This window comes from Poecilia latipinna, unplaced genomic scaffold, assembly GCF_001443285.1.
Source record: "Poecilia latipinna isolate Pla-1442-1.1 unplaced genomic scaffold, P_latipinna-1.0 Scaffold159, whole genome shotgun sequence".
NCBI classification, from domain to species: domain Eukaryota; kingdom Metazoa; phylum Chordata; class Actinopteri; order Cyprinodontiformes; family Poeciliidae; genus Poecilia; species Poecilia latipinna.
In genome coordinates, this window is record NW_015112775.1 from 551,931 (window position 1) to 575,096 (window position 23,166).

A 23,166-nucleotide genomic window follows, 5' to 3' on the forward strand; every position below is an offset into this window, starting at 1 on the left:
ATATTATCCAATATATTCAGTTCAAATTATTTTAGTACAATCCCACCATAAAGTCCAACTAAGATTCAATTATAACTCAAATTGAAACACTTTTAAAGGCCGTTAATAAAAAGTTCTCAAAGTAAGCCCAGCAGATCCGATTACTGTTAATTATAAGAATATTGATTGCAAAACTGTAAATTATAATATAATGCAACATAACTTCATTAGTCAGCTGACTGGTTCTCTATTTGCACAAACTGATTAATAGTAAAGCAACAAGGATGTTTGCTCTGGTGCATCCAGAAATGTTGACAGTGTTGTCTTCCCATATAAAGAGGGTAAATTTCACAGCAGCTCTTTGTTACGTTACGTTACGTTTACATTCAGACTTTTGTTCTCTAGTTTGATGCTGTGGCAGGTTTGTTCTAATCGTTTTCTTCCAAATGACCAAGTTTCCTTTAATCTTTGCAAGTAAAATATCTTGCTAATCCTCTGCTATTGTCCATGTACTTGTTCAGTTTACACCAAATTAATGGTCTGTAAACAGTAGCAGAACGAAATGCACGGTTCTTCTCTGCATTTTTGAAATTGAGCAAAGTTTTAGCAGGGTGTGAAATCTTTCTAAATTTCCAAACAATCCTAAAAATCTTTTGTTTGTTGCACATCGACGTGGCAGCAGCTTTTTCCAGCATAAAATCCCTTTGGAGCAGGAGACTCGTTATGTTCCAGCTGGAGTTACTTCCTGTTTCTGTTCTGCTTGATGTTGCTTCTGCCACCCTCTGGACAGAATGGGGTACTGCAGGATGAATTAGCAGATTCAAATTATTCGGTGCTAGTACCTGAACACAAACCTCTGTATGGGTAAAAATTAAATTTTTGTATGCAGCAGTTTATAAAAGGAAAATAAAGTGAATAATGCCACTTTAAATCAACCGTCAGCCATGTGCACTCTATATTGTAATTGCTAAGAAATTCTCTTCCTTGCAAAAGTATTCATACCTTAAAACTGCAAGTTGCAGTTATTGAACTGAGATTTTAGCTCAGATCAGCAGAAAGTTTTGAATATTTAAGTGGAAGGGAAAATTATAAACACATTTTCTACAAAGTAAAACTCAGAGCAGTGCATTTGTTTTCCTCTCTAGAAATCCTCCATCCAATCTCAGTCAGATTGGATGGAGCGCATCTGTGAACATAAGTTTTAAAGTCCCGTGCAAAACTTCGAACTGGATTTAATCTGGTCTTTGACTAGGCCATTCTAAGATGAATGTGTGTTAATCTAAACCAAAGCAGGTAATGTGCTGCACCTTGTAGCATTTATTTTATTTATTTGTCCTGATTTAGTTCCATCTCCGGATGAAAACAATCCCCACAGCATAATGCTGCCAACATTGAACTTTAACGTTCAGTTAAAAAGGTCAACTTCAGTCTTATGCAGCTTCTGATCAGAAACAGGGTTTTAGTTCAGTGTCACAGATGATAATCAGGAGAGATTTTTTATCGACTGACTGAGTTTCCTCCATGAAGTACTGCACCAAATAGTCAGGGTTGTGAATTATAATCCGTCTAAATTACCTTCGGATTTGTCCATCATTTAAAAAAACTGGAAAAACAAAAGGTCCAATTCTGTACCAGGCCATCTTTAGCCATCAGTGAGGCTCTTCTCTGACATCTGTCTTTTGGAAAAAAGTTGTCATAATGACAAGTGATTATAAACTTACTGACATTTTTCTTGTCAGACTCAAAGCCGACCGGCACAAACTCGGCTGCCGAGGCGGCGAAGATCCTGGCGGAGAACCGAAGGCTGATGAGGGAGCAGAAGGAGCGAGAGGAGCAGCTGAGGATACAGAAGGAGGAAGAGGAGAGGTGATATTACTGCTGCAGTGAAGCTATACATCACTACTTGGTGTAATCTGTTTCGATGTATTAATATGTTCTCAACTAAAAACCTCTGTTTGCTTCTCTAGGCAGAGAAAAGAGGAAGAGGAGCGTTTAGCCGAAGAGGCTCGACTGAAACGCCTGGAGGAGGAGAAGAGGTTGGCCGAAGAGAGGAAAGTAAAAGAAGAAGAGGAAGCCCGCCTAGCAGAGGAAGAAAGAAAGAGACTGGAAGAAGAAGAAGCAGTGAGGCAGGCGCAGCTCCAGAAGGAACGAGAGGAGGCCGAGGCCAAAGCCCTGGAGGAGGCCGAGCGAGTCCGGCAGGAGCGAGACCGCATCATGCAGCAGAACCAGCAGGAGCGAATGGAGAGGAAGAAGGTAGGAGAGGAGGAGAAATGAGGGTTTTCGCCCTGTTTTCGCTGTTTCCTCGTCCTTCGTCCCTTTCTGTTTTTCTTTTTTTCCTCATCTCTCCATTTCCTTGCGTTGCTCCTTCTTTAGGTCTTCCTCTCTTTGCTTCATTTATTTGTCTTTCTCGTATTTTTTATTCCTTTCTGTCTTTTTCTCCATCCATCCTCTGATTTAATCAGCTTCAATACTTTAGTGTTTTATATTTTAAAATATATAAAAAGAGTTTAAGTACTGAGAAATCTGGAAAAGTCTGAAATTTCCCACCTTGTCTATTGAAAACATTGGTGGGTAAAAATTGTTTTTTAGTCATTTTTGTCTTTTATTTTCAGAGAATTGATGAAATAATGAGGAGAACTAGAAAAGGGGACCAAACCGACTCAAAGGTGAACTTTCCATCAGTTCACACTGTGACTTTCTTAACATGTTTGATCAGCTGCTGATCAGAGTTCAATGACGTCTCGATTATTTCTGATTCAGAGAGACGACGATAAATATTCCCAGGAGAATGGAGATGAAGGCCTGGATGAGATGAAAGGCGAAACCAAAGGCAAGTCTGGCTCCATTTTCACAGCCAAACATATTTTTATATGTAACTGTGGGTGAAAGTGAGTCGTGTACCGAACCATTCCTTCCTCAAACAGACGACATTTCTGTGGACGACGACCAGGACTTTCTGTCCGCTGGCGATGTTGGGGTTAAACAAGATGGCGGCTTGAACGGAAATCCAGAGACTGAAGACAAGGAGAACACCAACGGGCCGACCGCTGACGACACGCAGGCAGGAAGGTGGGAATTAAAATGATTTCTCCTCGTTTTAGTTTCTGCAGATTGATGCATAAAACAGAAAACATTCACGTTGATCCTCTGACATCTAATTCAGCTGTGGTTTGTAAAAAATATTCTAAAATAATAGATATTTTATACAGTTATGGCTTTCAACTTCTTTTAAATCTATATTCTCCATTTCGCGATTAATCGATTGACAATTATTTTAATAATCGATTCATCGCAGTTCGTCTGATTCTCAGCCTTCATTCCTGCTGATGAAAAATTTATGAAAATCATGGAATTTAAGTTTCATCCAGATCTATAGATTTGTTTTAAGTCCATCAGTCTGTGAATCTGTTTTTCAACAAGTTTTTCTGCATCTGAACATAAATTATTTAAACAATGCATTATCAGCCTGGCGGGCCACCAGGCTTTACTTGCCCTCCCACCAGGCTGAGCATTGTTTTTATTATTAACAGTGATAACTGGGTTAAAGAGCACATTCAGTGTGTGAACACAGTGTGAAACGGAGGCCAGGTGTCTTTTTTTAACTCACCAGAATCTGTAACCACTTCCTGTTTTTAACAGTCTACACCAGGTGACAAGTCAAAACATTTTAGTTGCATGCTTTTTTTACGTTTGCCTTTTGTAAGACTTTACATCTGTTGTTTAGGTGTTAATGTCTTATAATAACTCATAATTACACTGAACACCAAATCTTACCAAATAATTTTGGTCTGGTCTCTAGTTCACGTATTTTAGGACAGTTGAAATAAGACAAAATAATTTAACCAGAGCTTGTTTTCAGTCAATAATTCCTTAACATTGATGAAAACGTTCTTGCTCCACTGGCAGATTATTTAACTTGTAACATGGGAAAAAAACATAAAAATGTTGTTATAAGTGATATAATAAAAATTAAGGAATCGTTGACTTAAAATAAGCTCCTACTTGTAAATTAGATTTATCTTATTTCGAGCCGACTAGGACATTTTCTTTAGAAACTAGAATACTTGGTCCAGTAAAACATGTAGCAGCTTTTATTTTCAGATTTCTTGATAACTTTAAACATTTTTTAACTCAAACACATGGACCTGGCCCCCGTAGCTCCGGGTTCAGCAGGTTTTCTGGGGCAAACCGTGTTAAATCCGGGTCAGAAGTGAACTTGGAGCTGGATAGTTTGGAAAGGTTTGCAGGAGTCTCGGATGCCGTTAACGTCTTTCTCCGACTCCAGTCCGGTTCCTACGAGCCGCCTCGTCGAGGGCTCAGAGTTCCTGAACGAGGAGGACTCCACCAAAGACGGCTTGGTGTCCAGCCTCAACGGGAAGTCCAACCAGTGGAGCTTCGAGGAGCTCATCGACACCAACGTCCACTCCAAGGCCCGGCCTCTCATCGAGTCCGAGGACCGCAACCAGGTTTTGATCCACTGCGACGGGAGCTCCGATGGGACCAGGGTGGCCTTTGAGGAGAAGGGAACCCCCATCAGCACCCTGCACTCCTCCAGTCAGCCCATAGAAGCCATGTCAGGTGAGGCTTCACGTCTCGCCCAGTTACCAACGCTGACTCGGCCTAATCTCCCCGCAGGCTGAAACTCTTCTCTCGTTTCGTCCCGGCAGAAATGTGATGCTGCGGGCCGTCGCGGAGAAGCCTCTTTGTGTTGCACTCCAAACTTCCCTGAAAGAATCTTCCGGCCGTTCCAAACAGTTCCCACCTCTTCCTGCGGGAGGCGCACAAGACGAGACGGAAAGACCACCCCAAGTGCTGCAGTTGCATCCCACGTTGCAACGAGGAAACGGATTGAATTAAAATATTATAAAACGCCACGCTTCAGGGAAATGTTTCATGCTCCTCGTCTTTCCTCTTCCTCGTGTGTTTAGTTTCAATTCAATTTTGTGTCAAAAACTTTTATATTTTCTTTTTGTTAGGGGTGCGTTCTTATAATTTATTACATTTTTTTTTTTTGCTTTATTATTGTAATTATTATGTTTAGTCTTTTTTTCTCTCTTGTATGAGAATATTCCATGACACATGAAAGTCAGGCCGTGTGAATTATATGATAAATATCTACAGAAATGTTAATAATCATTGTTATTCCTGCCTGGGTTCGGGTGGAAAGCTTCGTTCTGCATGTGGTTCCTCTAAATTTACTTGACCGGCTGCTTTTTGCAGCACCCAGCTACATGTATGGCCTTACCTTTTATTTTTATTTCCCAGCTTTGGATTTTTTTCTCTCCAAGTGCTAAAATGCATAATTATTATGAAGCTCATGCACTCACAGTTCGGCGACGTGACTCAAACACGGGATAGATCTGGGTTTGTTCTCTCCTCTTTCTCACACTGTCTTGTTTTCTCTTTTCCAGCCACTAGGGGGCGTCGTAACCACAAAGGTGAAATATTTTGAGTGTTTCTGCGTAGAACTAATGTTTACTAACATCACTAACGGGCCTGATTTTAGTCTCCTATCTTTATCTTTGCATCCAGCTGCAACAAAGTTTGTTAAAGGGATAGTTTGGATTTTTTGAAGTTATGTGACTGCATCTGTTGTTTTTTTGTTTTGTTTTTTTATGTGGAGTGAATTACTGATAAAAACTAAACATAAAAAAATCCAAGGTATCTCTTCTTCCTCAGTTTCACCTTCTCTCACCTGCTGCTACTTCTGGTAAAATGCATTTCAGCTCCGTTGGTAGAGTAGAAAGTGGCGGATTGTTTATATGCAAGTGTTATTATGTTCTGTATATAATCAGTATTAGGCGAGTAAAGCCATGTTTAGGAAGGAGGCGGCTCAGGTTGTGGTTTATTGGGGTTTTCTTATTGGTTACTGTTATAGCTTGAGTGGTGCGCTGTGATTGGTTTAGCTCAGCTTGGCTCGTTTGCGTTAGAAAATCCTCTAATCCACTGTGCAGTTTTAATGTTGATCTCCGTTTTAGATCCGTCTAAAACGTCTTTGGGCCATTTTAGCAACTTGTTTGACCTCTGACCTGAGTTGTTTTATATACAGATGTGGCACATCAGCTCAGGTTTCAGCTGTCACTGTACTAAAGAGGAGCATTTTCACCAAACTAAATAATGTTGGTCAGACTCGACTTTTCCATGTTTTCCTTCCTTTTTTCATGAAATGAAACGTTATATTCCCTTTGCTTGAATAATCCAGACTGGAGGTTTGGGGACCTTGATGTTTGCCTTGTTCTCTTTGTGCATGAAAACATTCTGGGTTTAAATTATTTGAGCTTTGATTAATGAGCTCAGTGAATGTTACAGAGCCGTCCTTCATCACTCGCTCACCAAATCTCTAAGAGCCGCTCGCTTCCAGCTTTCATTTCATGAAGTCTTTGGGAAAACGCTCCGCCCTGTCAGACGACTCGTTACTGGGACGCTGCGATGTTTTGACATTTCTTCGTTTTACTCCATCCACTTCCCCATCAAAGACAGATCCTGTTTGTAGTCGCAGGTATTTTTTTTTTTTTTTTTCCGGTTCTTCTGGACTCCTAAATACTAAACTTAAAGCTCTCTGTCTTCAATATAATGTTTGATAGAATAGAAAGGTGCCTTAGTTTTTGAGATGTACTGTTTTTATCTCACAGTTGACGGTGTCTTTACCTCGGCCTCGACAATCAGTCCACCCACCCAGGGCGACTCTGTGAATATAAATATTTCTCTGGAGGATTTGCCCTTGTTTGCAAATAAAATCTGTACTGTAAATATATCTAAAGAGAACAGATATGATACAGACTGTTAAAACAATAAAGTCTAAATGAAAATATTTCCGTTGCGATTCTGTTTCTTGTGCCAAAGAAAAGACAAACGAGCTCCATACATCCTTTTATTTGTTTCCTTTAAGCTTCAAGTTTTAGCTACGCAGTAGGTTTATTATGGTGCATTAGGGCTATTATACATGGGGGGAGTACATTTTTGCCAAAAACCTTCAAAAAATTTTTAGTAATCTCAGAAGTTTTCTAGAGAAAAAACCCCAGAAATTTATTGAGCTCCAAAAGTCAAAAATTTGCTAGAAAAAAACTTGGCAATTTTTAGATTAATCCCAAATTTTCTAGAGAAGAAACTTGGAGATTTCTGAGCTCCAAATGTTGAAAATTTACAAGAAAAAAAATGAAATTTAGAAAGAAATTTTCTACAAAAAAAAAACTTGGCAATTTCTTTGCTAGAAAAGAGTAAAATGTTGAGACTGAAACTTTCTAGGAAAACACTTGGAAATGCTTCAAAAGGCAAATTTTCAACTTTTGGAGATTTTCAATTTCAAATGTCTTTTTTTTTTTTTTTTTTTACTTTTGAAACTCAGAAATTTCAACTTTTTTCTAGAAAATTCATACATTTTAGAAATCCCAATTTTGAGATTAATCTGAAAATTTCTAAGTTTTTGGTAGAAATGCACCTTTTTTATCCACAGTGGCCCTAATACCTCGTCAGATTATTCTGCATGGATCACAAGGCCAAAAATCCTAACATGTAACATATTATTAATCAAAGCTGTTATGCTTGAGCAGCAACTGGCAGGATAAAAGCATCTCATCCAGAAATGATTCCTTTAAGGCACTACAGTTACGTTAGAAACACAAGGCAAGAGATAATCCCTAAAAACGTCAGATTATAATCCCACTTTGTAAATTCTGCTGCCATATTGGAGACGAACTCCAGAAACTGAGACATGTTGCATTGCTGAAGATCGGAAACTTTAGTGCAAAAGCAGATTGCAGAAACCTCGAGTCTCATCTTGATTCGCCAAAAAAAAATACAACTGCATGCATCCTATTTCTGAAATAATTCAGTTTGAGTCACAAACTGAACTCAAAGCTGCAGAAGAGGATTAGGGCCACTAAAAACATTATTCTGACTTTTTAAAAAACATTTTCCTCAGAAATTCTGACTTTCAGAATCTCAGAAATGTTTTAGGAAAAAAAAACGGGAAATTTCTTGCGCTCTAAAAGTTGAAAATTTGTTAGAAATGTTCGAATTGTCTTTGCAATTCTAGTCTTAAAATTAAAATCTATCAAAGAAATTTGAGACAGGCTTTCAGTGTGGATAAAGTGCAGATTTACAAACTTTATAACAAGAATATTTTTATATGCTAACATAGTTGACACAAATGTTTGGATATTTAAATTTTGAAACAGAATTATGAGGAAAAAAAGTAATTTTTTTTGGTGGCCCTAATTGTCTTCCATACAAATCAGTTTCCTCGTGAATCAAAAGTCTTCTGTTTACAGCTTCTTGGCGCAGTCGGGGCAGTAAATCTGCTCTGCGTTGATGACGAAGCGCTTGTTGGCGAGGGACAGGGAGCATTTCTTGCAGGTGAAGCAATACTCGTGCCAGGAGAATCCCTCGTAGTTCACCACGTTGGTGCCGTGGCCGAACCCTGGAGAGCAGACGTGGGCAACTTCAGTTTACGGGAAAAATAAACACCAACGCTGTCGAAATTAACACATCTGGGTTGGGATCTTAAAGCAGACATTAATGCTTCTTTTTAAGCCTTAATGGAGAAATTTAAATCCCAATATTTACAATATTTGGAGCTTTTTTACTGTAGGTTCTGCTAAAAAAAATAAATTATCTATTTCTTGAATTATTTCAGTATCCTAGTGATTTACTTTATCTTAAAAATAATGAGAATTTAGAGTTAATTGCAAACAGTTTCTCAATATAAATGTGTGAAAAGGTGCAATAAGAGCAGCATATGGTGAGATAGATTAATACCTCCATGTATTTAGACTTTATTTAGTGATTTTACTGCCCTTATTTCTGACATCTGGCTCAAGTTTTAATTGTTGCAATGGAAAAAGACAAAAATGAATAATGGTATATTTTTCCTAATATTTTACCAGCCTGACTAAAGAAACTGTCAATTTTTACATTATAACATAGAAAACTCTCCTACTTTTGATTTTCTAACGTATTAAATGTGATCGTGTTGGTTTGAATTAAAGGAAATTTCAAAGTAAAGTTTTAGTTTGCACAGAGAGCATTTAATGAATAAAAATACCAAAACAGAATGAATTAGGAAAACTTTCTCGGGGATTCTCTATTTTGTTAATATTTTGTTTTAAGTTTGTCTCAGGGGGTTTTTGGACTGAAACAACCTACAGAACAACATGATTTAAGATTTTAAGTATTTAAAAAGCAGATGAAGTTGTCCAAAATACACAAATGTAATTTATTCTTTAAAACAAAGTGGAATACTGTGAAAAGATGCAGTAAATTATTATTAATCTTCTGCTGGCAAACTTTCTCAATTAAAATCAGGGTTAGATTCGGTTCAAACCCAGTCTCTATTTATTTATTTTTTTTAAATAAAGACCAAACATTAGACTCCGGTCCGACCTGTGATTGGGTTCTTGCAGCCATGGCACTTCTTGGCCACGTCGGTCTTGTAGCAGTCCACGCAGTAAACGTGATCCTCATGGGAGGTGAAGCGCGTTCCTGCCAGAGGTTTACGGCACGTCTCGCACACAAAGCACTCCGAGTGCCAGGGCTGGTCCTGGTAGCTGATCCCTCCAGAGGTGATGGGCTGTAAGAGCAGCATGCTGGTCACAAGGCTGAGCTCCGAAAGCCTCAACAACAACCTGGCTTCATACCTGCTTGCACTTGAAGCATTTCTTGGCAAACTTCTTCTCGTGGCACGGAGCGCAGTAGATGTCATCGCCTCTGGCCAGGAAGCTCTGCGTGCGGATTGGCTGCTTGCACTCGAAGCAGGTGAAGCATTCGTCATGCCACACCTTGTTCTTATACTCCACGTTCTGCGAGCCTGAAGCACAAAACAGCGACTGCTCAGACTTTATGTAGTGCGTTTAAAGAACCTGCGTTTTTATAATGTTTTTCTGGATGATGCCTGTTTTCTGTTTTTGGACTCATTCTGTTCACTTCATGTATTTGAACATGACTATATACTGGTTACAGCCTGAAATAAAATTAAAACTAAAATAATTAGGAGACAAAAGATGAAATGTGAGGCTTGGGCAAAGAAGATCTGCAGCAGATGAAATGTACCTAAATGTCACATTAAAGTCAGCAAAGACCCAGAGGTCAGAGTTGATAGAAGGGAAAAAATGAGTAAATTTTCATCAAAAAATTATTCAATTTTTAGGTTAGTCTGAGAAATTTTCTAGAGAAAATCTTGGAAATTTCTGAGCTTAATCAATCAAAAATTTACTTAAAAAATTTTGACTGGAAATTTTTTATTTATTTATTTTTTCTAGAGAATTTTTAAGATTTTTTTTTTCCAGCAAATGTTTGACTTTCCTTTTTTCTATGAGATTAAGCTCAAATTTTCTGAATTTTATTCGAGCAGATTTTCAACTTTTCAAACTCTGAAACTTCCAAAAATAAAGTTACAAAATTTCTGATATTAGTCTAAAAATGTAAGAATTTTTTTCTAGCAGATATTCAACTTTTCAATTTCAGAAATTAAAAAGAAAAATTTCTACAAAACTTCTGAGATTAATCTCAAAATGTTTGAATTTTTCCTCCGTTTTGTTTTCTTGTCTCTATAATGGCCCTAATACCCCATTGCATCCTCCTCCTTCAGTTGATCCAAGACAAGGTTTCATTTCTTGTGTTTAAAGTATTCATACACCAACTACTTTTTTTAATGTCTGTTTTTTATAGATTCAAGAATAGAAATTGGAATTAACTTCCTTTGCCCAAAGATCTGGTTTAAACTGACCCACCTGGCATCACCACCTTGTAGCAGCCCTGGCAGCGGTTGCCGTCCTCCCTGGAGCCGCACTTCCCACACATGATCTTGCCATCGTCTCGGGCGCTAAACGGCTCGTTAGCCAGCGGCTTGTAGCATTTAGCGCACCGGAAACAATCCTCATGCCAGTAGCGGTTCTTATGGTGCAGCTCCTAAACAAACACAAAGAGGTGTAAGTTTAGAAAGCATCCTGCAGATATCATCAAACTTTTACACTGCAAAAACACAGCGCGTTACCAAGTATTTTTGGTCTAGTTTCTATGGTGCAAATATCTCAGTACACTTGAATTAAGACAAAACTAACATGCACCATATAGGAGCTTGTTTTAAGTAAATAATTCCCTAATATTGATGAAAAATTAACAATTTGCCAGTGGATCTAGTAAGTTTCCATCAACATTATCAATCAGGTTTATGTCAGTAAAACACAAAAATAAAAAGTCATAAAAACAACATAAAGTCTAATTACATTTTGTTGTGTGTCAATATTAAAATCAGGAACTTTTTATTCAAAACAAGCTTCTATATCCTGCTAAAAAGTTACTTGCCAGTTAGTTTTGTCTTATTTTAAGTGTACTGAGATAAAACGTATCTTTTAGCAACATATAGGAGCTTATATGGGGAAAAAAAAATCTTCCTATGAATGAAATAATCTTCCATCTGTGGAACATGCACTTTTTCATAAATATTAAGGAACCATTGACTTAAAACAAACTCCGATGTCTTGCTGAAAAGTTAGTTTTAATTTAATAGTGTTTCAGTGTATGTGACAGAGCATATTTGTGAAATAGACGATAATTTGATGGTTTTCCAGAAGTATTTGCTCGCCTTTCCTGGGATTCCTGTGAGTAAAATCCAGGACAACCAGCCTTCTTAAGCCTGTACTTTGACTTGGCCATTCTGATCACAATTATTGATTGAATTGATTTTTTTCATGGTGGTACGTTTAGGAAAATGAACGTCAGCCACCAGGATTTCCCAGTATTTAGTTTCATCCACTTTGAGCTTTAGTTTGTTTGATCAGAGCAAGCAAAAATACTCCACAGTTCTCAGTAAGTTTTATTCTTTTTGCTCTATTTTATTTTAATTGATCATGTAAAATCTGTCGTTTCTTACCTTTGAGTCGGCTCCGATTGGGCGTCGGCACTCTGCACAGGTGTTGGCGCAGAGTTTGTCGAAGCACTTGGTGCAAACGTGCTTCTCATCCTTCTTCACGTACTTCTTACCGTGCAGGTTGTCGCGACAGTAGTAGCAGTCGAAGCGATCAGTCATGGTGGAGGTGAGGTAACTCCTGGGACCTGAAGCAAAGTCAGTGAAGGGTTAAATCAAAATGCAGGGGGCGCAATTATGTCCAAAAAGAAGCTTTTATTCTCTTTAATAATTATGCTTCTATTTGTGTTGGTCTGTCTGATACAAGCCTAATTAAATACATCAAGGTTTGTAGCTGCAGCATTAAAGGATATTAATACTTTACCAAACCACAAATTGTACTCTAGTTAAAGTAGCATTACTTCAACATACTTCAACATTCAAGTAAAAGTAAAAAGCAGCCGCCCAAGAAATTAAAAAAAGTAACTGATCAAAACATTAACCATTTAATATCTAAAAATTACATCGTCAGATGGAACAAAATATGGAGTTAAGTGGAAATTTTGGTATTTTCAGGACAAAAATTACAATAATTCATATAAATAAAAATAATAAAATCAGGCAAATCAGTTTCTTTCAATAAAAAAACTAATAAAACTTTTATGGTGAATTTCTGGTCAAAACATGTTTAATTTTTATTCAGTGGGTAGAAAATCCAGATATTTTACTCAAGTAAGAGTAGAAATACTTCATAATAAAGTTACTCAAGTAAAAGTAAAAACTACAGCACAGTAAAAAAAATACCCCTAAATGTAATTTTAAAAAGTTACTCAGGTAAAAGTAACTGAGTAGATGTAAGTACTGACCAAGTCTCTGAGTTATCAGAATAATTTCCTGAAGTGAAACCGGGAGTTGAGGCGAAACGAGGACCATGTGTTCGCTTGCGGCGGCATACCAAACTGATGACAGAGGTGCGAATGAGGTAAACCGGCTCACACGGACGGCTTCTTGTGCTGCGTTAATCTTTATCTGTTGGCCTCCTCTGAACTCGGTAAACAACTCGGCTTATTCTTCATTCTGATTTCCAGAAGGCTGATCGATCTCTCCCTCAGCTGATAGCTACCTGCAGCCGCAGATGTTTCGATCTGATAGCAATAACAGGAACCGAGCAGGAAACAATGGGTGGATGACATTTTGTCCTAGTAACCATGGGAACAAGACAAATATTTATGAAGCTATTTTAATGGGATGTGGTAAACAGCCCCCTCCTGGAGCGCGGCATGTCCCTCTGTTGTGTGTGAACGGACGGACGGACGGACGGACGGATGGATGGGAGAGGTTTTGGTGCAGCAATGTGCAGCTGTGCTGCTGCAGGGATAACGAGCAGAGAGGGAACCCAGAAATAACCCAACCTGTCCAACCAACTCAAGCTTCTGCCGAGCCGAGCCGCTCAGCGGATCTATTTAAAGAACCTCCCAAAGTGGGGAAAATGTTGAAAGGCCCGCAGGGGGATAAGCAGCTATTGTTGGCGCAGCTTTAATCTTTGTTGCAAACACAGTGGCAGCTGCCGTCTGTCAAACAAACGAGTGAGATGGTATCCACTCACCCTCAGCTGTGGAAGGACGGGATTATCAAAACTGTGTCCCTGTGGACAGACGACCTCTGCAGTGGAAAAGGTCACAGTGGGACCAGAGACCGGAGCCAGACCCATCACCAACTCACCAGCCGCATCTTCATTTATTATGGTTGAATGTTTTGCACATACACTGCAAATCACCAAATCTTACCAAGTACTTTTGTCTAGTTTCTGGTTCAAATAGCTTGATATACTTGAAATAAGATGAAATTGATTTACAAGTAACTTTTCTGAAGATATAAGAGCTTCATGTAAGTCAGTAATTCCTTAATATTGTTCCAGTTCTGGCAGATTCATCACTTATAGCCAGAAACGTGTATTAAAATAAGAGCAGCACTACGTCAACATATTTTTACTCTAGTAAAAGTTGAGAGGAGCCGTTCAAGAAATGAGTCGAGTACAAAGTATTTGGTAAAAAGTCTAATCAAGTACAGAGTAACTGATCAAATGATCAATCGTTTAATATTTAAAAACTTACAACGGCAGGTCGACGAAAACATAAAGTCAAGTCATATTTTGGTATTTTTAGGATGAAAATGACAATAATTCTTACAAGCAACAAAAAAAACAACAAAAAACAATAAAATCAGGCAAGATTAAAAAAAAATCACCAGAAAATCCAGAAATTTTACTCAGATACTTCATAATAAAGTTACTCAAGTAAAAGTAAAAAGTACAATGCAGTAAAAATACTCCTAAAACTAATTTTAAAAAGTTAATCAAATAAATGTAATTGAGTGAATGTAACTAGAGACATTTTTTATTTTAATCTCAAGTAACAGAAGCTTTTCAGACATAGCTTTTCAAACAAATGACAGAACTGGAATTTAAAAAATACTTAAACCCCATATAAAAATGTCTTAAAGTGTCTCAAGGCCACAACCTGGAGAGCTTTGCTTCCCTAGTTTCAAATATTTTCAGTGAAATATATTTGCTACCAACTATTTACTGCATTTTATGAGAGTATTTTAAATATATCCAAATTAATCTGAACTCCAGGTATTAAAAACATTGTTCCTGTCAGGAATAAATCAATGTCGGTCATTTAATGAAAAATAATGTTCCAGTTTTATGGTCAACTGATTGAACCTGCTGACTAGAAAACGGTTTTGTATAATTTTGTGCGTCGGTGCGCGTTTGTGTGGCAGAAATAGTTTAAACCACATCGTAAAAACGAGTAAACAATAGATTTAACATGCAAAATGCTGCAGTGAAAAATAAAACAATTAATTCATAACCTGACTAATTATTTCCCTCCAATAAAGAGAAACAGATATATTTTGACTTTAAAGTTTTGCCACATGTAATCTCTGTGACATTTATATGTTTTCTAAACATCAACCAAACTAAGATTATCTTTAAATTCAGATTATTTTTGTTTATGTAGATTTTCTCTTTTCATTAGAATCAGACCCAGTAGTAGTTTCCAAGAGTAAATTCAACAATGAGCTCTCACAAATAGCTGGGAATAAAATCTAATCTAAAAATGCAGCTATGCTGGAAACTTTAATTTGGTATAATAATGTTGATCTGAATGAGAATAAACATAGAAAACACATTCTTTCTGATTTCTTTTGTCTGATATTTTGAAATATCAGAATTCATTTTGTGCACAAAAGAAAACACGACAAAATGTAAAAAATAGCAACTCTGGAAGGCAAGTCAAATAATAGAATAAAACAATAATACATAGGTACATTTCAAATATAAAACATATAGTAGAAACACAGAAACAACTGGGATGATGGGGCTTTAGATGAACATACTCCTCTTTTAGGGAAACACAAATAAATAAAGAACATAAAGTTCCAATTTTTTGTTTAAAAACTCATTAATTTTTACCTGAATGCCTGTAGAAAGTCATGTTTGGCTCCAATCAGGTAGGAAGGGAGGGAAATGTTGAGTTTTATGGTCCACAGAGCATCAAACCGTGAGCATCAGTGTGTTATGGAGGCCCATTTATACCCCGCTGTGACCCAGACCACCGCTGACCCCTCATCCAAATCCAACCTTCACCTCTCCGGGCCTTTTTAGGATATGGATTAGAGAATATGGACGGAGGACAGATTAGGGGATATATTTTGGATTCCAGAGCAGTGGCATCAGGTGTTAAATAAAGAGAAATCCCAGGCCGAAGATAAAGATACTCCCCCAACATGAGATGTTTAGCTGGAGTGTTTAGATCATGAACAAATGACAGGATGAATCGACTGCTTTCAGAAAAGATGAATCATAGAAAGACTCAGGTTGGATGGGGAACATTTACCCACAAACATGAAGACAGCACCCGTAATTACCGATTTATTTTCAGTTTATCTGCAAAAAATAGTTGATTTTTTTAGTTTAGTTTAACTTATGACTACTGAGCTGATATTTAGTTAACCTGCTGTCTTTAAATGAGCAGAAATTATTCAAAATTTCTCTTAAAAACTAACAAAACAGTCATTGTATCTGAAGTAAATAGTTGGGATTAAATCTGATATATTTGTTTGTTTTTTTTAAATGGAGACAGAAAGCAGAACAACTGACATACAAAAGTTTCCATTGTTGGCTTTAAAGATGAGAAACAGCACATTTTGCTTCATTAGCTTGGATCTAATGAAGCGTAGCCTCATCAGGCTGTAACCCGCACCAACTAACGTCATGTTTACACGGCGGCGGGCCTGTTTCCACGCCTGACCTTCTGCCCTGGACTTTCATGAGCCTCCAAATCTGGTTAGCAGATGACATGAGCCAAACTGTGTCCGTCAGGAGGAGCAGTGACTCACCGCATGCTTCCTCGCACACAGAGCCGTGTTAGCACGCAGACATAAGGTCAGGGTTTGGCTAGCAGAGCCAGACATGCCGAGATCTAAAATATGTGTGGACAAAAGGCCATGAGGGGAGCTCTATCAACACACAAACACTCCCAAACCAAAGGGGCTGGCGCAAATTCAGATAAGACTAGTGCAGGTTGGACGTTTCTGTGGTTCCAACTGGGCTCACAGGAGTCAAAACAGGAAAGAGGCAGTTCCTTCTGCTGATATGGGAGGAACATAAACGGTTCATGTTGATTAATGACACCTTGGAGGTTTTTCTTTGGGCAGATGAGAAGAACAAAAGAAAATATTCACCTTTTTCCTCTCTCGATGCCACAAGTGAACAGATCTTTAAAAGGCTGGGAATGATAATCTAATGTGTGCGTAATTTTAGCCATTTGACCTGGGATTAAGTGTGGATGAATCCTTATTGATCCCTTGCCTAAAACTACATACTTCATCTTACCATTTTTAATCCTGCCTGATGTTTTCTGGAGGTTTTTTCTGACAGAAAACATCAGGCAGTTTGACTAGTTCTACTTGAGTTGCTAGGTAACGGGCTGGGTTTCACTGCGGTTGCTAGGCAACGGCACAGTTGCTGCTGACTTGTAACATTAAATTCTGGAGGTTTTTGAAATGGCTTATTTTCCAGACACTAAAAACATTTCCTCATTTCCATAAACTAGCTGGGTGTTTGTTTCTTTGAATTTCTTATTTTTAGAAGCAGTAGAAACCCAAACGAATATAATGTGCATAATGGCTGCTCTTTAATAATCAACAAATGAAGCTATATGAGTTACAGCTCTGGACAAAAAGAGACCACTTTAACTTTTTGTGATTTTACTCTTTATAGGTATATGTTTGAGTAAATGAACATTGTTTTTTTATTCTATGAAATACTGACATGTCTGAAATTCTAAGCAAAAATTTAGTATTTATTTACCAGAAAATGATAAATGCTCCAAATAAGGAAAAAAATGCGGTGCTTTCAAACCTCAAATAATGCAAAGAAAAACCTTATATTCATTTAGAAACAACAATACTGATGTTTTACCTCAGGAAGAGTTCAGAAATCAGTATTTGGTGGAAAAACCAGGAGGTTTTCAGTGGGGTTCAGTTCAGTCTCTTAATGTTTTCCAGAGCTACATATAATAATATAATCTCATTTTTAAGTATTAAAAGCAATTTCCTGCTTCTAACAAATCCCACTCATGCCGCCGTCACTGTTTCAGTATTCCTTCAAAACTATTGACAGAAATATTATTCCAGCCGTTTCGTTCTTGTTCCTGTTTCTGCTCTCCTGTTGCTCTATAATCCACCAAACATTCAAGTTGAGTTTAAGTCTCTGCTTGTGAAGGGAACAGCAGTTTATCCTGCGCTCAGTTTGCTCAGCCTTCACAGAAATAAGCAGCGTTGCCTATTTAAGGCAGCGCCGGGCCACTGCTGCTCTCCATTCATCAACGTGGACGTCACCGAGGCACACCCTCTTTCTTCCTCTCCGCTCCATTTGCAATAAAAGAAAGAGTGATGGGACCGTCTCCTCAACAAAAGTGCCTCTCTGCCTGAGTAACAGCTGGCACAGAACTGCCTCAGTCTGCTGCATCTCCAAGTTTGCATTTGCTTTAAGTGGTTTATGAAATGACGACGGCTAAGGACTTCTTCTCTGCCATAAAAGTTTGGTTAATTCATTAGTCACGTACAAAGACGTTTTGGTTTTTAAAGGCTGGTGAGGTCATACTGGAGGGAGGCCAGAGAAAGAGCCGTAATCTCCCACTCGCCTAAATGACATCATGTAGTTGGTTTGGCAGCATCCCGGGTAAAAACAGGGAGGGGACGTATGTTTTAAAGGCTTATGGCCACAAGTAGTACCTTTGGGCTCAGCAGGTTACACACATAAACACACTTGAAGGGTATTAAGATCAGGGTTCATACGGTCTGGGCCAAAATCAGGACACACCAGTGAATTTTAGCAAGAAATGCTCACATATCTGAATCTAATCTCTGGAAAATAATGTGATTAATGTGTTTAATCAACAAAAATTTACATTGTTTCACTTATTAAAAATGGATTTTAACAGAAAGGCACTTTCTAGCTGAGGAAAATGTTTGTATATGCTACCTAATGTTAGCCCTTCTGTTGAAATAATTACAGTGACAACTCCACCAGGCTCTGAAATGGGTCTGAGGAACATTTACCACACTCTTTGGCTGCAGTAGCGAGATGTTTTAGAAATTTCTGTCATGTTTCAAGTGATAAAGATCCAGACTTTGGCTGTTCACAAGACTTTCCATCTCATAATATTGAAACATGGTGATTTTTCTGTCATGTTGCAGGATAAAGTTCATCTTCAGCCTTCCTTTTTTCACAAATGATCTCACATTGTCGTCAAACACTTTCTGATACATTTGAATTTGTCTTGTCTTTGTTCAATGTTTCCTTTTTGCACACCTCCAAAAGAAAAAACCATAGAGCAGCATATTATGCTGAATTTGAAAGATATTAAAGTGGTGCAGTTACTAACACTGTTGCCTCGCAGGAAGGAGGTCCTGGGTTCAAATATCAATATCAAATATCAATAGATCATACACCTGATAGAATATTCAATATATTGAATACTTACTGAATGCTGATCCAGAACAGCACACAATTATGGGAGATGTAGGCAGAGGAATGACGTTAGCCACTAAAGCAAGGTTCATGGAATCAACTAACTCTCTCACTTTTTGGTTACCTAGCAACTCATTCATCCTTTGGTTACCTAGCAACAACTTGTTGAGTTACTGACACAGCAGCAGTTTAAGGTTTAACCGCTGCACCTCATAAGTGCTTATAATAAATAAACAGCAACCCGGAGTGAAAACAGGATAAAACAGAAAAGGTAAAGCCGCCAGTACTTAAAACAAAAAACTAATCAATAATTATCAAAATTGACAATTATCAATATTAAATGATATGAATCGTTTATATAGTGATACGTTTTTCAGCCATACTCTCCAGCTTTAAATTGTAGCAGGTTTTAATGTCTCTTCATGGAAGAAAATACTAAAAGTATTTGGTATTTTTAACAAAATTAAAATGGATTTGAACTCTAGGGAAATATTTAACTATACCAGATATTTAACAAGTAAAGTCAGATGACCCAACAACAGCAGCTACTTTGTTTCTTTTAAAGTTAAAACCTGTTAATCAATCCACATTTCTGGGCAGTTGCTTTTGTTTAAAACCCTAAAATATTATTTTAACAGGAGGATTCACTTCTAAAGCTAAAATCTATGACAATTACAACGCTGAAATTATTCTTCGACTGTTCTTCTCCCAAAAAGCTACACCTCAAAGGTTGAGAGTAATAACAAAAGTAAAATCTCCCTGACCGGGCTGTGTTCTGGGGTGACTTTGTATCCATAAAATCTGTTTTTACTCAACCAGATGCTGTGGAAAATGTTCCTAAAGTGGAAAAGTCCCACATCTAAAAAGAAAAAAAAAGTCTTCTGTAGAGGAGCAGTATAGCAAAGTCAAGGATCCTGTCAGATGCATCATCTTTTACTATCTTTACATGCGATGTACAACTCTTTGGAAACTTCCTTTTTGGTGTTAAATTATATTTCTTGGTTCTTCTGAGTTGAGATCCTTTTTCCTGCCAAATGATTCATAGGTGAGAGCTATGCAACTTTATGAAATATTAGTCTGGAGACTAATATTTAATGGTTTGAAAATTAGTATAAAAAAAGAAGGAAAAGTTAAAAGAAAATCACATTTAGAAAGCCTGTGGACTTTCTGACCAAGGCCACATTAAATGAGAAAGTGTTTCGAAGCAAAATGTAACAAAATGACTCAAGAATTTTGCACCACTGATGTGACGTTACACAACAAGCCTGCAGCTTCCTGTTTGATCCTGAGCACATTGAGCTCCATCCAGATATCCTGGTGTTTGTGAGGAAGAGAGCAGCAGACAGTGGACACTTCATTAACCCAGGCAACTGTTTGCACTGAATCTGAACTTATACCAGTGATAACATTGCAACAAAAATGTACATTTTTATCTTTTTCCTTACAATTACACAGACCAATTTCACCTACAAAAAAAAAACGACTTTGAAATTAAAGGAAACTGCCAACAGTACATTTTATTGTGTTGTTTATTATTTTGCTCTCAGTCAGAAAGATAATAGTGGTTGTCAACATTAAGCTGCATTAAAAAGGAGATTGCAGCTCCAACCTAAAGAAAACTGGGCTAGTTGGTCACAAGTAATTAAATTAAGTTTATCAAACTTCTTTATATACGTTTGTTTACCTTGATAACTTAATAAATGTAATAAATTGACTTGGATAAACTTGATTTGATTACTTGTTACCAGTTCACACATTTTGAGCTACGTATAAAATATATTATTAAATTTTTCTCTGGGACTTTTGTAAAAGTGTGGAATAAAAAGACAGTGCATATATTTAACATAGCACATCAGACACGAACTTAACGAAGAACCACAGTGCCGTAATTATTCTTACTCTTCCTAAAGTTTCTCATTTACTTCTTGTCAGCGGCTCCACCTAGTGGCGTGGCGTGATAAAACACTACATAGAACAACAATTATTAAAGTATTTTTTTTATTGAATCGGACTGAATTGAAGTTTAGTCAAGAACTCAAGGGAGAATTGGACAAACTTTAATGAGTTTCAGAATGTGTTTATTTATTTGACATTATTATGCGTTTTTGTTTTGTGCATCTTTTTAAAAAGATAAGCAGGCAAGATTTTAGATCGGCTAAAATAATCCAAAGGAATAGCAGATAAACAAATAAAAATAAAGAACTTTTTTTTCTGCATTTTTGTGGTGTGTCAACCTCAGATTATCATCTGGTCACCCACTGAAAAACCTTCTGGAGGCTTTCTACTATATGCTTAAATCATAATATTTAGTAAAATGCGTTCGGAGAGAAAGTGGCACCTGATGCTGAATTAAACTGCTTCACGTAACGTTAAAATGCAACTTTAAATAACCAGAGATGTTGTCTGGTGCATCATTTGTTGCTCGTAAGACAATTCCCCCATAAATAATTATATACATTTAAAGATATTAACCACTTATAGCTTACCAGAGGTGGACTGAGTTCTCAAAACTTGTACTCCCTAAGCAGTACTTCAACATATTTTACTCAAGTAAAAGTAAAAAGTATCCATGCAAGAAATTACTCAATAAGAAGTATTTGGAAAAAAGTTTACTCAAGTACTGAGTATTGATCAAATTATCAATGATTTAATATTTAAAATATCATAATCAGATGGACCAAAATATAAAGTTATGTGGAAATTTTGGTATTTTAACAACCAAAAATGACAATAATTCATATAAGCAACACAAAATCAGACAAAAGGAAAAACTTTCCAAATCAGTTTCTTTAAATAAAAAATGACAAAACTTCAATAAAACCTGCAGGTGTGTCTGGTGAATTTTTAGTTACTCGCAGCGGGGAGAGAATAAGACATTTTACTCGAGTAAAAGTAGCAACACTTCATAATAAATTTACTCAAGTACAAAAATACTCTTAAAAGTACATTTAAAAAAAGTTACTCAAGTAAATGTAATTGAGTAAATCTAACTAGTAAATCCCCAACTCTGCTAACACCAAGCTGACTAGAGGAAATCATGTTGGAAATGTCCCTCTAGTAAGAAAACGTGTCCCTAAGTGAACCAAACAATATCCTCATGATGAAATTCATCCATGTTGATAAACATGAATATCATTAAAACCGGACAGAGGGTCTAATTGATGATTTGGGACATAAGCACGGCAGCAGTTTTCACTCACCTCTGCAGAAAGCGTCTGTCACTTTGCGCCAGCTGCGATGCGTCCGGTCCGCTGGGTTTGACGGAAAGGGTTCAAATGAGCGCAGACTGCGCAGCTTTAAAGAGCGCAGCTGAAAAAAAAGAGAGGAAAAGAAAAAAAGAAAAAGGCGAGCCAAACCCCTACAAATCCCAATAAACAATGACCTCAACCAGGAATCTACAAGCGCTTACTTAGTTCTCATTGGCTCTGCAGAAACGGAAATCGGTGGAAAGTAGTCATAATTTTTCTGCATCGATGGGAGCAGAGACTTAACATAGTTACAGCTCTGCTCTGCAGAAATATTCAGCTATTACATAATTTATCTTGGCAGCACTTCAGCTGTTTACAGCTATTTAAAAAAATGTAGGGGATTTGTTAACTTGACACTTCCAGCCTCACTCATCTCCTTCTTTGGTAAAGAAACCAAGATGACTCAGTCCTGACCCAAAGCAAACACATGCACCCTGCAGTAACCCACAATTCTGAATATTACTTAAGAAATATGATTTAAAGCTCCCAAAGGGCTTTAGCAGATGTCTGCATCCTCCCTTAACACAAACAGCCAAGCCTTAAGAGATAGTTTGTGATGCTTCAGGGTGAAATTTCAGAAATCAGGAGGTTATGTCTGTTGTCTTAAAAGCTGCCAAAGTTACCTAAGATCAAGTTAAATGATATAAACTTTATTTATAAAGCCTTTATATTGTAACAGCACTCCTACCCTTTGAACTTTTTCACTTTTTTGTCACATTGTAACAGTAAAATGTAGTCCTACACTGCAAAACACAAAATCTTACAAAGTATTGTTGTCTAGTTTCTACTGCAAATATCTTAACACTTGAAATAAAACAAAACTAAGTAACTTTTCAGCAAGATATATGAGCTTGTTTTAAGGAATTAATTCCTTAAAACTGATGAAAAATTATTTCACTGCAATTTTCCTTGTAATGAGTGAAATAATCTGCCAATGGAACTAGTAATTTTTTAATCAATATTAATACATTATTAACTTAAAATAAGCTCATATCTAGCTGAAAAGTTACTTTTAAGTTAGTTTAATTTCATTTCAAGTGTATTAAGAAATTTGC

General features: G+C 37.2%; 2 protein-coding genes across 15 annotated transcripts in view; one reads left to right on the forward strand and one right to left on the reverse strand.

Moving 5' to 3' along the window:
- Positions 1–4,978, forward strand: part of map7d3 (MAP7 domain containing 3) — a 42,476-nt gene extending 37,498 nt beyond the window's left edge. For all 13 annotated transcript variants that reach the window (XM_015029650.1, XM_015029651.1, XM_015029655.1 and 10 more), the window contains 7 exons: positions 1,719–1,845; positions 1,947–2,232; positions 2,592–2,645; positions 2,740–2,809; positions 2,904–3,048; positions 4,265–4,557; positions 4,647–4,978. In XM_015029650.1, the coding sequence (XP_014885136.1) occupies positions 1,719–1,845; positions 1,947–2,232; positions 2,592–2,645; positions 2,740–2,809; positions 2,904–3,048; positions 4,265–4,557; positions 4,647–4,654 (983 nt within the window). In that variant the 3' untranslated portion in view covers positions 4,655–4,978. The remainder of the gene's footprint in view (positions 1–1,718; positions 1,846–1,946; positions 2,233–2,591; positions 2,646–2,739; positions 2,810–2,903; positions 3,049–4,264; positions 4,558–4,646) is intronic.
- A 3,207-nt stretch (positions 4,979–8,185) lies between these two features.
- On the reverse strand, positions 8,186–22,220 carry fhl1a (four and a half LIM domains 1a). Of its 2 annotated transcripts, none has more exons than XM_015029665.1 (6): positions 22,064–22,220; positions 11,849–12,030; positions 10,707–10,884; positions 9,615–9,784; positions 9,361–9,547; positions 8,186–8,398 (listed from the first exon to the last, which is right to left on the reverse strand). In XM_015029665.1, exons 2-6 carry the CDS (start codon positions 12,002–12,004, stop codon positions 8,244–8,246), a joined length of 846 nt encoding a protein of 281 aa, XP_014885151.1. In that variant the 5' UTR covers positions 12,005–12,030; positions 22,064–22,220; the 3' UTR covers positions 8,186–8,243. The 2 variants fall into 2 exon arrangements, with proteins under 2 accessions (XP_014885151.1, XP_014885150.1); XM_015029664.1 differs by lacking the exon at positions 22,064–22,220 and adding an exon at positions 15,300–15,417.
- Between the last annotated feature and the right edge of the window lie 946 nt (positions 22,221–23,166).

What these genes read in the sequence shown, in the direction of transcription:
- fhl1a (XM_015029664.1), bottom strand. Translation starts at nt 15,321, where the DNA reads ATGACTTTCTACAGGCATTCAG. An exon ending in CTACAAGGTGGTGATGCCAG is followed by an intron (nt 9,785 to 10,706) that starts GTGGGTCAGTTT and finishes TTTGTGCTTCAG; the next exon opens with GCTCGCAGAACGTGGAGTAT. An exon ending in AATGCTTCAAGTGCAAGCAG is followed by an intron (nt 9,548 to 9,614) that starts GTATGAAGCCAG and finishes CTGCTCTTACAG; the next exon opens with CCCATCACCTCTGGAGGGAT.